Raw genomic sequence first — 12,822 nt, forward strand, 5'->3', positions numbered from 1 at the left:
GGGGTTCGTGGGTGGGGGTGGGGCTGTCCAGGGTGGGGAGCCCTCCTGACACCCCAGTGCACTCCATGCTGGCAGCCCAGGTATGTGGCTAACAGTGCCCTATGCAGGCAGTAGGACGGCTTTGGCAGTCTGCCCCCAGGCCTGGCCCACAAGGTGTTGGGGACCCTGGGGTGTGTCAGCCCCCCTGGGAGTGGTGATAACAAGGCCACTTTTGGCTGCTGCAGATTTTTCCAAAGAAGGCTGAGCACTGATAAGGCAGCACCCAGATCCTGTTTGGCCCCCACTCGGCCGCGCGTGGGGTACAGGCAGGCGTGGCTGGGATCAAGCCGCCACCTCTATATAAGGTGGGTGGTGCTGGTTGCCCAAGTCACACAGGTGGCAGCAGCAAGACTGCCGGGCGCCCAGCAGTGGGCCGGGCAGCCGCGACCTCTCTCCTCCCAGAGCCAGCACCATGCGTGGGCCCAGGCTGCTACTGCTGCTGCTGTTGCTGCTGCTGCCCTGTGGGGTGGTCCTGCTCAAGGCTGGTGAGTGGAGCCACGTGAGGGGAGAGTGCCAGCCATGCAGGTGCCGACATATGGTGCAGGCACCAGAGCCCTGTCACTGTGCATGGGAGGATGGCGCTGGGGTAGGCACAGGGCCCTGGGAGCAGCTGCCCCACAGGGCAGGCCAGGCGCTCTTCTGCTCCTCAAAGCCTGGTCTCCAGAGGAGCTGGGGTACAGGGGGGCCCTTCGGCCCCATTTCCCCTTCTATCCAATGCACAACATACACTGACTCAGCCCTTCAGAAGCCCCCTGGGGTGACCACAGCTAGCACAACCTGTGGGTTGAGCTCAGGCAGCCCTGACCCACGTACCACTGATAGGGCCCCTTCTGCGCCCCTCCCCCACCATGCAGCTGCCTGTGCACATCCCTGTGCAGTGTCAGAGGTGGGATGGGGTGAGGCCCTTCAAAAGCTGAGGGACTGGAGCCCTTTCATTTCAGCAAATGTTCTTTGAGAGACAACTTGGTGTGGCCCAAGGGAGGCAGAAGGCAGAGTCACGGGGCTGGGGCTGGTGGGAAGGGGCCAGCAGCAGGCAGGCTGCCAAGCGTGCAGAGGAACACGGCGTGCACTGGCTGCCCTGCACCCATCCAGGGCAGAGAAAGGCCGGGGGTGGCGGGCGAGATGCCCAGGAGGCCCCAGAACCCCATCGATGGTCATTGGACAGACATTGGCACAGGTGGCCCAGCAGGACAGGGTGTGGGGCCCAGTGGGGATCATGACAGACAAAGGAAGTGGGGACTCAGGGATACTGGAAGGGAAGAAGGCCCCACAGGAGGACATACCTGTGGAAGACCTGGGGCAGAGAGTGTCTTGGAGAATGGAGTCCAGGGTCGCCTCCCAAGGGAAGGTGAAACTGAGCCCCAAAGGTGCTGGTACAGGGTGGAGGGTGGGTGGGTGGCCACTTCCCGAAATCAGTCCTGGAAGGGAACAAACACCAGGCCCAGGCCCAGGGCAAGTCCCCACCCCATCATAACCTGGGATGGACATGGGACACTTGGGTGCCAGCTACGTGCAGCTACATGGAAAAGGATCCTAAGCTCAAGAGGCCTTGTCTGACATGCATCCACCTGTGCTAGGACCTCCAGCTACTTCAAGCCATCACTGCACCAAGGGCTCCTCACTGCCCAGCCAGGGGCTCACACCACCCACCGCTGACCCTTGGAGTACATGCCTGTACTCCACCTGAGGCACATAACTCTTGGCAGCTCGGCCCCCAGAGTCGCATGCACCCCAGCAGCAACCAGCAGCAGTCAGGGGTGGGGGCATCACATCCAAAGATCACCAGAGCTGGGGTGCAAGTGGGCAGGGATAGAATCAGAACATCCCCAAGTCACATCCTCAGGGACTCACAGTGTATCTCACTAGGCCACAGGCAGCTGCCCAGCCAGCACGGGGACATCAGGAAGGGGTGGAGCATGGGGAGAGGGCTGAGATGGGAACAGGCACTACTCTCCAGCCGCTCCACCCTGCCTTGCAGTCACCATGACCCTTGCTATCTGGGCATCTCCATGGCAACGGCATCCCAATCGCAGGACTTCCCATGGGCTGGCGTGGAGGTGCCAAGGAGGAAGAGCTAGACAGATGGCCACAGCAGGGCGTAGGGGACATGGGCAGCCTCAGCCTCAGCCTCACAGCACTGCTCAGAGCTGGACATAGATGCCATGGGAGTCAGGACCAAGCTCGGGACAGCCAGAGCAGGAGTCAAGGAACAGAACAGAGGGACTGAGGGGACAGAGAAGCAGCAGGGACAGAGTGCCAGAGAGATAGAAGAGTGAGGTCTTAGGCTGCCTGTCCAAACCCTGCCCCTCACAGGGCAGTGTGTCCCCCACAAACCCTGGCCCAGAGCAGGGGTTGTGCACACATCACAGGGTCCTCTGGGCACAGCACACCCAACTCATCCTCAGCCTCCCAGTGCTACCTGCAGCCTATGGCTTCAGCTGTGCACATTGTGTGTGCATGCGTGTGGGCCTGTGCAAGACTATGCGCATGTGTGCATGCATGTTTGTGCTTGTGTAATGGCATGTGCATGTGTGCGCAGTTATGTGTATAGGTGTGCACATGTATCTTGCATGTATGTGCCTATACATATGTATACATGGATATGTGTATTGTGAGCGTGTGTGCATGAGCATACTATGTGCGTGTATATTTTGTGCACACACATACGTACATGGCTATGTGCATATATACGCATGTTATATGCACTTGCATATATATCTATGCACATATACATGCATGTGCATACATGTGCATGTGCACACACCTATGTGTGCCAATGCATTGTGCAATGTGTCCTTGTGTGCACATGTGTGAACATGTGTGCCTGTGCACATGCACATCCCTATGTGTGCAAGTGGGTGTGCACACATGCATATATGCCCTCCCAGGAAGGGCTCACACCAGGTATCCTGTGCTTTGGCCACAGCCCTGCCTGTGACGGGCACAGATAGCAGCCTGCGCCAATCCAAAGGTAGAAAAGAGAGGAAAAGGAGAGCACTGAGGGGAGGGCAGAATCTGCACCATGATGGTAAGCCAGGCACCACCTCTGCCAAAGGGGATGAGGACAGGCTCCAAAACCCACTGGCGGGCTGGGGATTTAGCTCAGCGGCATAAGCGCTTGCCTTTCAAGCAGGCAGTCGTGAGTTCGATCCCTGGTACCGATAAAAACGAAAAAAGACAAAAAAAAAAAAAAAAAAAAAAAAAAAAAAACCAACCCACTGGCCTAGACTGCTACCTTTGCTCTCCTGGGTGTACAGGAACCAAGGACTCTGCTGCACAATAATGCATACTCCTGCACACACTCTGGTGCATTCTCAGCAAGCACACATGCTGGAGTGGGGTCCCCATGAGACAGTCCAGTGCCAGAAGACCCAGAGTGGCCCCAGCTGTGGTCCCTGGTGAGTATTAGGTGAGTTGGCGCTGAAAGGATGTGTCCTATTTTACAGACTCCCCGACTGGAAATGCCACAGGCCCTGGTGCTGAGGGAAATCTGCAGTCCTGTAAGATGCAGAAAGGGACAGGGTGGGGCGGGCAGAGAGGTCCCTCCTTCCCCTTTCCACCAGAATGGGCTTCCAGGCCCAGCATGTGCCCCAGGGTGCCCAGCCTTGCCCAACACGTGGGGCTTTGAGACCCTGCCACTGTCTCCACAGCCCCAGACAAGGGCTGGTGCTCCACGTGGGGCGCCAGCCACTTCTCCACATTCGACTATGGTGCCTACGATTTCTCGGGGACCTGCAACTATGTCTTCGCGGCCACCTGCAAAAACGCAATGCCCGCCTTCAGTGTGCAGCTGCGGCGCGGGCCAGACGGGAACATCTTCCGGATCATTGTGGAGCTGGGGGCCTCTGTCATCACTGTGGAAAATGGGACCATCTCCATCAAGGACGTGGGGTAGGTCAGCGAGCCAGGCTGGGCCATGGGCCACAGAGGACTAGGGAACAGCTGCTGACCACTCTCATCTGCAGGGTCGTCAGCCTGCCCTACACCAGCAATGGGCTTCAGATGACACCCTACGGCCAGAGCGTGCAGCTGGCAGCCAAGCAGCTAGAGCTGGAGTTGGTGGTACTGTGGGGCCCAGATCCCCACCTCATGGTGAGGGTGCAGGGCCAGGCACGTTGGGGGTCACACAGGCAGGGTCCTACCTCCTGGGCTCTCGCTGGCAACAACCCAGGCATGGTTGGGTGTGTATTGTTTCTCATTTGAAAATGAGGATCCAGTAAGACTTGGGGCCTGGAGGCGCAGAGTGAGTGGGGCACTGGGCTGGGAGCAGGAGGGACGACCCCCCAGCAGTGCCCACCATCCACCATAGGTCCTGGTGGAGAGGAAGTACATGGGCCAGATGTGCGGGCTGTGTGGAAACTTTGACGGGAATGCGGACAATGACTTTATGAGCGAGGATGGTAGGTGGCATGGGGTGGAAGGAAGCCTGGGCCTTCAGAGACCCAGCCTTGCAGTCCTGACCCTGGCCCCCACCCCCAGGCAAACTCCTAGAACCCCACAAGTTCGCTGCACTCCAGAAGCTTGATGACCCCAATGAGATCTGCACCTACGAGGCCATCCCCAGCACCCCCATGCTGCATGCCAAGGACGTATGTGAGGCATCAGGGTCCACAATGGACTGACCCTAGGGTGTGCGAGGTCCCCAGAGAACGAGTCCTGTGTGTGTGGCCTTGGTGTGACTGAGCTCCCCATCCCAGGCCCAGACCTGTGCCCAGCTGCTTGCCCTGGTGTCTCCTGAGTGTGACGTGCCCAAGAAGCTGCTGGTGCATAGCTGCCAGGTGGACATGGTGGCCTGCAACCCACCTGGACAGCCCAACTGCAGCTGTGCCACGCTGTCGGAGTTCTCACGCCGCTGCAGCATGGCAGGCCAGCCTGTGAGCCGCTGGCGGGGCCCTGGCCTCTGCTGTGAGTACCAGGGCAGTGGGGTGGGCAGAGCACTCAGAGGACAGGCTCTAAACACACCGCACCATGTGTAGCGCTGGGCTCATGCCCGGCCAGCCTGGAGTACCAGGAGTGTGGCGTGGTCTGCACCCGGACCTGCTCCAATCCCCGGCACAGCTGTCCCAGTTCCTGCACCTTTGGCTGCTTCTGCCCAGAAGGTGAGGCAATGCCAGCATCCTCTTTGACTGACCCAGTTCCTGATCTAACCCTGACCACAATCCTGACCCTGACCTAATCCTGACTCTGACCCCAACCCCAACTTTAACATTAACCCTGACTCTATTCCTTCTCTGACTTACCCTGACATTGACTCTGACCACAACCCTAATCTAACCCTAACCATGACTCAGACTCTCCTCGGGAACCCAGAGTAAAGCCCAGGGCCAAGAGTCACCAGCCTCTGCCATGACCCTGCCTTGCTCAGCACCCTGCTGAGTCCCCACCTCAAGACCCTCAGCCGCCCCAAAACCACACAGCTCCAACTGTTCAGGACCCCAGAGAATCCTAATAAACCCATGGGACAGCAGTGTCCACAGGGGTTTGAGTGCGGCTGGGCAAGGCGGCTCAGAGTTGGGCCTGAGGGGTGTACCACGTTGGGCCTGAGGGGTGGCACACACCCAGGGGCCACAGTCGTAGAAGACACCAGCAGGGCTGGAGCTACCCAGAGCTCGGAGAGGAGGCACCTGGTATAGCTGTGGGAGTGGGGATGGCCAGGCAGAGGAAGTGGGTCTGGACAGGCCAGGCCCGGGACATCCTCTCCTGCAGGTACGGTGCTCGACAATCTCTCCACAAACCACACATGTGTGCCACTCAGCCAGTGCCCCTGCATGCTCAATGGGGTGGTCTACAGCCCTGGTGAGGTCACAGCAGCCACCTGCCAGACCTGGTGAGCACTGGGCACTGGCAGGGAGGACATGGGCTTGGGAACCCGCCTGCACTGTGTCACATCATAACTACCTGCAGCCAGTGCACCACAGGACACTGGACGTGCATGGAGAAGCCGTGCCCTGGGACCTGCTCCCTGGAAGGTGGCTCCTTTGTCACCACATTTGACACCAGGCCTTACCGCTTCCACGGCACCTGCACCTACATCCTCCTCCAGGTATGGCAGACTTGGGGCTGGCGTGCAGCCCCTGCACATCTGAGCCCCACAGGTAGGATTGCATGGGGGTGAGTGGACACCCCTCTATGCCTGAGCCCCCTTCACAGAGTCCACAGCTCCCTGATGAGGGCACCCTCATGGCCGTGTACGACAAGTCGGGCTACTCGCATTCGGAGACCTCCCTGACTGCTGTCATCTACATGTCCCAGAAGGTAAGGCCTCAGCTGCCCCATGGCCCTGTGATGCTCCTGCCCGCTGGCACCTGCGCTGCTCTTCCCTAACCTAGGCTACCCTCTCCAGGACAAAATTGTGATCTCAGAGGATGAGGTGATCACCAATCACGGAGACACCAAGTGGCTACCATACAAGACAGGTAGGTGCTCGTACCAGCAGCACTCCTGGGTGGGGCCAGGCTGGCTAGCCACTGAGAAGCCTGTCCTTGCAGGCAACATCACCATCTTCAGGCAGACGTCTACCCACCTCCAGATGGCCACCACCTTCGGGCTGGAGCTTGTGGTCCAGCTACGCCCTATCTTCCAGCTGTATATCACTGTTGGGTCCCAGTTCCAAGGCCAAACCAGAGGTGAGCTTTGCCCACATCACCCCCTGGGTGACCACTCACCCCATCCCTGCTGTGGTCAGCAATAGGGCAGGGGTAGGGGTAGCAATAGGGGCCAAGCAAGCCTCACATTGGCCCTCACATCCCAGGAGTTCGAGGCCCCAGGGCCCGGGAATGGCTTTGTGAGGCCAGCAATGGGACCTCGCCAGGCACACCTAGAGAGAGGACCTTTGGGGAGGGGGCACAGGAGGCCAGCTCAGGGCTCAGTCACCTGACTGGCTCAGGGCTTTGTGGCAACTTCAACGGGGACACGACTGATGACTTCATGACCAGTATGGGCATTGACGAGGGCACCGCCACGCCCTTCGTGGACTCCTGGCGGGCAGGAAACTGCCCAGCTGCCCTGGAGCGTGAGACCGACCCCTGCTCCATGAGCCAGCTCAACAGTGAGTGCCCTGCCTCCACTGTCCTGGGCTCAGGCCTACCCAGTGGGGAGTCAAGGGGAGACCCACACCACCCATCCCCTAGAGGTGTGCGCGGAGACCCACTGCTCAGAGCTGCTGAGGAAGGGAGGCGCCTTCGAGAAGTGCCACACCACAGTGAACCCCACACCCTTCTACAAGGTAAGGCTGGGGTCATGGCAGGGCTGAGGGCAGGAGGCCGGAGGAGGCATTGCTCACACCAGTCTGGCAACTCTGGCTTGCAGAGGTGCATTTACCAGGCCTGCAACTACGAGGAGACTTTCCCCCACATCTGCGCAGCCCTGGGCACCTACGCGCAGGCCTGTGCCTCCCAGGGCATCCTGCTCTGGGGCTGGAGGAGCAGTGTGGACAACTGCAGTGAGTGCTGGCTGGCCAGGGTTGTGGGGCCTCAGGGTGAGGGGCCACGGGGTTGCCAGCCCAGGTCAGCATCCGAAGAGAGCCTGATCCCAGTCCCCCACAGCCGTCCCCTGCACTGGCAACCGCACATTCAGCTACAACAGCCAGGCCTGCGGCCGCACATGCCTATCACTCTCTGACCATGAAGCAGAGTGCCATCCCAGTGCCATGCCTGTGGACGGCTGCAACTGCCCTGAGGGCACCTACCTGGACCACAGGGGAGAGTGCGTGCGCAAGGCCCAGTGCCCCTGCTTGCTGGATAGCTCCAAGTTCCTTCCATCGGACCAGTCTACCATGATTAATGGAGTCATCTGGTGCGGGCTGGGGCTGAGAGAGGGTGGGCCTGGCTGAGAGGGCGGGATGAGAGCCTTGGGTGGTGCCAGGACTGGAGGAGTCAGCAGTGGTGGGGCGGGGTCACTGTGAGGGTCATGGTGGCGCGGGGCCTTTGTCCTACTCTAGAACTCACTGCTTCCCTCTCACAGCTATTGCGTCAATGGGCGGCTTAGCTGCTCAGGGCAGCCACAGAACCTCCTGGGTAAGTACAGAACCTCTTGAGGCCAGCCACAACCCTGAGGTGCTTTGCAGTCCCCAGTCCACCTGACACACCCTCCTGCCCTCACAGCTTCCTGCCCAGCCCCCAAGACGTTCCAGTCCTGCGACCAGTCCGCAGAAGACAAGTTCGGGGCCGCGTGCGCGCCCACCTGTCAGATGCTGGCCACGGGCACTGCCTGTGTAAGGACTGAAGGGAGGAGGGGAGCTCCCAGTGGCCGCCTGTATTCCCAGGATTGGGCCAAGCTGGCGTCAGGTCAGGAGCTACTCCTGGCCCAGCTGCTGGAAGATCACTGTTGGCCACTGTGGGGTCCCATGAGCAGCCTAACTCGGGGAGCCAGCCTGTGCCAGCTTGATGGGCACAGGGAGACCGACCCCATTGCAGGCAGGGTTGTGGGGAGGATCCTGAGGGAACAGCGGGGGTGTCAGAGCAAAGGGCCAAGCTGTGGTGAGCAGAGGCCACTGACCCTGCCCTCCCTGCAGGTGCCCACCAAGTGCGAGCCTGGCTGTGCCTGTGCAGAGGGGCTCTATGAGGACCCCAGTGGGGAGTGTGTGCCCCCAGAGCAGTGTCCATGTGATTTTGCGGGGGTCTCCTACCCCGGGGGCGCCAAGCTCCACACTGACTGTAAGATCTGGTAAGCTGCACCTCACCTGTGGGGCCAAGGGCACCCAAAGGTGGGATGTGTGGAGTTGGAGGCATCTGGAGGTGGGGGTGACTAGAGGTGGGGATGTCTGAATGTGGGATGCATGGTTGTGGGATCCTGGAGGTATGCCAGTCCTGGGGAACCCCAGGATCTGACAGCAGACCAGAGGAGGGCCACCTACTGCCTGCTCTCTCCAGCACCTGCTCACAGGGGCGCTGGGCCTGCCAGCAAGGCGCCCACTGCCCATCCACCTGCGTGCTGTACGGGGAGGGCCACATGGTTACCTTTGATGGGCAGCGCTTCATGTTTGATGGCAACTGCGAGTATACCCTGGCCACGGTACTGGCCTGGGGGGTAGGAGAGGGCTGCAGGGAGTGGGGCAGGGATGGGGCTTCTGCTCAGCGCTGCTTCTCTGCAGGACGACTGTGGCACCAACAGCTCCCAGCCCATCTTCAAGGTCCTGACAGAAAACATCATCTGTGGGAAGTTGGGGGTCACCTGTTCCCGTGCCATCAAGACTACCCTGGGCGTAAGCAGCTGCGTCAGGGGGAGGGGGAGCACTACCCAGCCAAGGCCCCCACTTCCACCTTCCTGTGCTGACCCCCCTGCCTGCTCTGGATAGGGACAGCGGTGCCCACAGCCCTCCCCGGCAGAGGCTGTTCACCAGCCAGGCATTTATTTCACGGTCCTGTGACCTATGCCAGGTCTCGGGCAGGGGAAGGACTGTCCCGGAAGCTGCATCTGTTGCGTCCCCAGTGGGACCTTCCACCAGGGACCCATGACACCCCACCCCGCAGGGCCTGTCCATCACCATGGCAGACGGCAGCTATGTGGTGCATGGCGAGGACTCCCATGTGCACTTCCAAGTGCAGCTCAGCGCCCTGAGCCTGGTGCTGGATGTGGACATCCCTGGGAGGCTCAACATGACGCTCATCTGGAACAAGCACATGAGTGTCTCCATCAAGATCAGCCGCTCCTCTGAGGTACTGCTGCATGCCCAGGCACCTGGCTCACCAGCTCTCCAGGCAGGGCTTTGGGTCCAAATCCTCACTCCCCACCTGATGGCCCTACAGGATGCCCTCTGTGGCTTGTGTGGCAATGCCAACGGGAACATGAAGGACGACTTTGAGACACGCAGCAGGTATGTGGCGTCCAGTGAGCTGGAGTTCGTGAACTCCTGGAAGGAGAGCCCACTGTGCGGGGACATGCGCGCTGCAGTGGAGCCTTGCAGTCTCAATGCCTTCCGCCGCTCCTGGGCCGAGCGCAAGTGCAGCATCATCAACGGCCAGACCTTCGCTGCCTGCCACAGCAAGGTAGGTGCCACCCTGACCTAGCCCTCTCCTGGGGGCAAGGCTGGCTGAGCTGGAGCAGAGATGGCCCCCCTCCTTCACAGTCTGACTGCATCACAGTAAGTCCATAGCACCCCAGGCTCCGGCAGCACCCGGGCACAAGCCCTGCTTTGGGGTGCAGGGCCAGGGAAGGAGACACTCAGATGGGAGACTCCCTGGACTGGGGAGCTTGTAGGAAAGCCCCCAATTCCTGGGGATCCACTAAGAGGAGGGTGTCCCCAGGTCACAGCAGCTATGCCGAGACTATGAGACAGGAACCAGCCTGGCCTGGCTGCAGGCTCTGAGCTCATGAGCATAAGGACTCAGGGAGTCAAGAGAGGAGCTGCTGCTGAAGGTGGTCCCACAGGCCAGAGGGACTTGGCTCTAGTGAATCAGCTGGCCCTGGGGGAGGCCAGAAGCCTCTGCAGCAGCTTAGCTATGAAGGCTGGCAGTGGCCAAGGGTGACTGCCACCAGGGCCATGCTGACTGGCCCTACCCACAGGTGTACCACCTGCCCTACTATGAGGCTTGTGTGCATGACGCATGTGGCTGTGACACGGGTGGAGACTGTGAGTGTCTATGTGACGCAGTGGCCGCCTATGCCAAGGCCTGCCTGGACAAGGGCGTGTGTGTGGACTGGAGGGCCCCAGACTTCTGCCGTGAGTGCCCTACCCCCCATCCCTCATCCACTCCCCAGCCCAGGCTGTGCCCTGAAGCTTTGAGCTGAGCCTCCCTCACCAATGACTGTCGGGCACCTCCCCCCCAGCCATCTACTGTGACTTCTACAACACCCACCCGCACAAGGGAAGCAAGGAGCAGCTCACACAGGAAGATGACTGCCTGTGGCACTACCGGCCCTGCCTCTGCCCTGGCAGCCTGCAGGACTTCAAGGGCACCAACATCGAAGGTGTGGTGTAGGGACTCTCCCTGAACATCTCTCAAACCACTCAGTCACATGCTCATTATTCAGCCACATAGGCATCCACACACTTGCATGCCTGTCCACTCACACATGAATGGTCCAAGAGCTGCAGGGAGGGCAATCAGGTGAAGGCACTGAGCTGGCGCTGTCTGCCCTAGGCTGTTACAACTGCTCCCAGGACGAGTACTTTGACCAGAGCCAGGGGACCTGCGTGCCCTGCGGTGAGTCAGCCCCAGGTAGCATGGACCAGGCCCTCATAGAGGGGGAAGGCACCTGGTGCCCTAGGCCTGCCCAAGCTGCCATCCTGCCCAGCACCTGCTGCCTGCACCTTGCCTGCTGCTGGTGCAGAGAAAGCAGCGTGGGTCATGCTGCTCCCAATCTCCCTGCCCTGGCCTCTGCCAGCCAGGGTGTAGACATAGCAGAAACCCATCTGGGGTCCAGTCCACCCTGCGGAGCACCCTGGCTGCTCTTCCAGCTCTGGTAACAGGGTAAAAGAGGGTTCAGGGAGGGATGGGAAGGGGCGACTCCTGACCACCTCTCCTCTTGTAGCCTCACAGCCCACGTCGCCACCGCTGCCATCCACCACAGGTGACCACCCATTTCAAGCCCTTACGCTGGCCCAGTCTCAGTATCTCCAGTGCTGGGGGAGGGAGGTGCCCTCTAGGTCAGAGGACAAAGGCAGCAGAACTTAGCTCTGGCCAGCCCAGCCTCCATGCCTGGGTTGCCTAAAACCTCGGACAGCCACCCAGGCCCTCGCCCTCCCACACAGCCCCTGGGTTCCACAGTGCAGTGAGGTGACAGCAGGTCCACAGGACAAGGAGACCAGGCCCTGCCCATCCTAAGGATATGACCTCGTGTACCTCATGCAGGATCACCGCCCACCACAGCAATCAACAGCACCAGCCAACCCAGCACCCTGCCCATAGCCACAGGTACCCAGTCACCAGGCCACCCAACCACAGCCTCCACAGAGAGACAGACGACCTCAGCCTCTACCACGTCAAGAGGTAACATGGGTGGGGGTGGGCTCTGCTTGTGCCCAGGTGAGATATGAGGAGGACTGTCACCACACAGGCCTGAGCTGGGAAGCCAAGTGGAGATTTTTCTGAAAAACTTGTTACAGCCCAAGCTGGCCACTGATGTGACCATTTCCATGCACCTTATTCTGCCACTAGAAATGTAAGAGACAGAGCAGGTAGCCCCAGCTCATACTGCCACCTGCTATGGGGCCTGGGAACTGAGGGACAGGACATCTGCCCACCCAGCTGGTCCACAGGACCATGTGTTCATGGCCTCTGCCACCAGGCCACCACTGCCACACAGAAAATAGAAGGCACAAGAAGAGGGAAGCAAGAGGCCGGTGCTCCTCCAGGAGGCCAAGACAGGCAGGGGCCTTAGACACAAGCTGGGAAACACAGAGAGCCTGTTCCTTGTAGAATCCTCTCCAACCACCTCGGCTGTCACCACACCTGCCACATCACCTCTGGTGCCTACAGTCACAGTGACATCAACAGCCACAGGACACAGAGTTACCACAGCAACAACAGAGCCCACAACATCATCTCCCAGCGCAGTTACCATGTCCACAGCTCAGTTCACGGCACAGACGACAATGGTTCCACTGACCGTGACCACGTGGGCAACACCTCATGGACACGGTGAGCCACGGTCCACGGGACCCCAGGATGTCTAGGCCACATGTGTGTCCCAGCACAGTGCAGCAGCGCAGGGCCAGGGAGTATGGCCAAGAGTGCCCATAGGGCAAGTGGGAAGACCAGGCCCAGTAGCACAGCAGGGACACAGGGCAGCGTGGCGTCACCCACAAGCCCCACTCTGGGGAGCCACACCCAGAACCAGTAC

At 60.2% G+C, this 12,822-nt stretch overlaps 1 protein-coding gene across 1 annotated transcript in view; it reads left to right on the forward strand.

The window, feature by feature from the left end:
- The first annotated feature begins 451 nt into the window (after window positions 1-451).
- The window catches only part of Muc6 (mucin 6, oligomeric mucus/gel-forming), a 28,162-nt gene continuing 15,791 nt past the window's right edge, over window positions 452-12,822 (forward strand). The window contains 29 exon segments of the mRNA XM_063249781.1: window positions 452-524; window positions 3,669-3,930; window positions 4,005-4,160; window positions 4,282-4,439; window positions 4,519-4,628; window positions 4,737-4,944; window positions 5,016-5,138; window positions 5,746-5,866; window positions 5,944-6,082; window positions 6,190-6,294; window positions 6,383-6,455; window positions 6,528-6,665; window positions 6,926-7,087; window positions 7,170-7,264; window positions 7,348-7,480; window positions 7,584-7,833; window positions 8,002-8,054; window positions 8,142-8,251; window positions 8,552-8,703; window positions 8,910-9,051; window positions 9,131-9,241; window positions 9,510-9,695; window positions 9,786-10,025; window positions 10,543-10,699; window positions 10,807-10,947; window positions 11,121-11,183; window positions 11,512-11,550; window positions 11,832-11,969; window positions 12,399-12,620. Of these exon segments, the coding sequence (XP_063105851.1) occupies window positions 452-524; window positions 3,669-3,930; window positions 4,005-4,160; window positions 4,282-4,439; window positions 4,519-4,628; window positions 4,737-4,944; window positions 5,016-5,138; window positions 5,746-5,866; window positions 5,944-6,082; window positions 6,190-6,294; window positions 6,383-6,455; window positions 6,528-6,665; window positions 6,926-7,087; window positions 7,170-7,264; window positions 7,348-7,480; window positions 7,584-7,833; window positions 8,002-8,054; window positions 8,142-8,251; window positions 8,552-8,703; window positions 8,910-9,051; window positions 9,131-9,241; window positions 9,510-9,695; window positions 9,786-10,025; window positions 10,543-10,699; window positions 10,807-10,947; window positions 11,121-11,183; window positions 11,512-11,550; window positions 11,832-11,969; window positions 12,399-12,620 (4,060 nt within the window).

This window comes from Cavia porcellus, unplaced genomic scaffold, assembly GCF_034190915.1.
Source record: "Cavia porcellus strain 051 isolate PalLab524CR breed Dunkin Hartley unplaced genomic scaffold, mCavPor4.1 scaffold_6, whole genome shotgun sequence".
Classification (NCBI taxonomy): domain Eukaryota; kingdom Metazoa; phylum Chordata; class Mammalia; order Rodentia; family Caviidae; genus Cavia; species Cavia porcellus.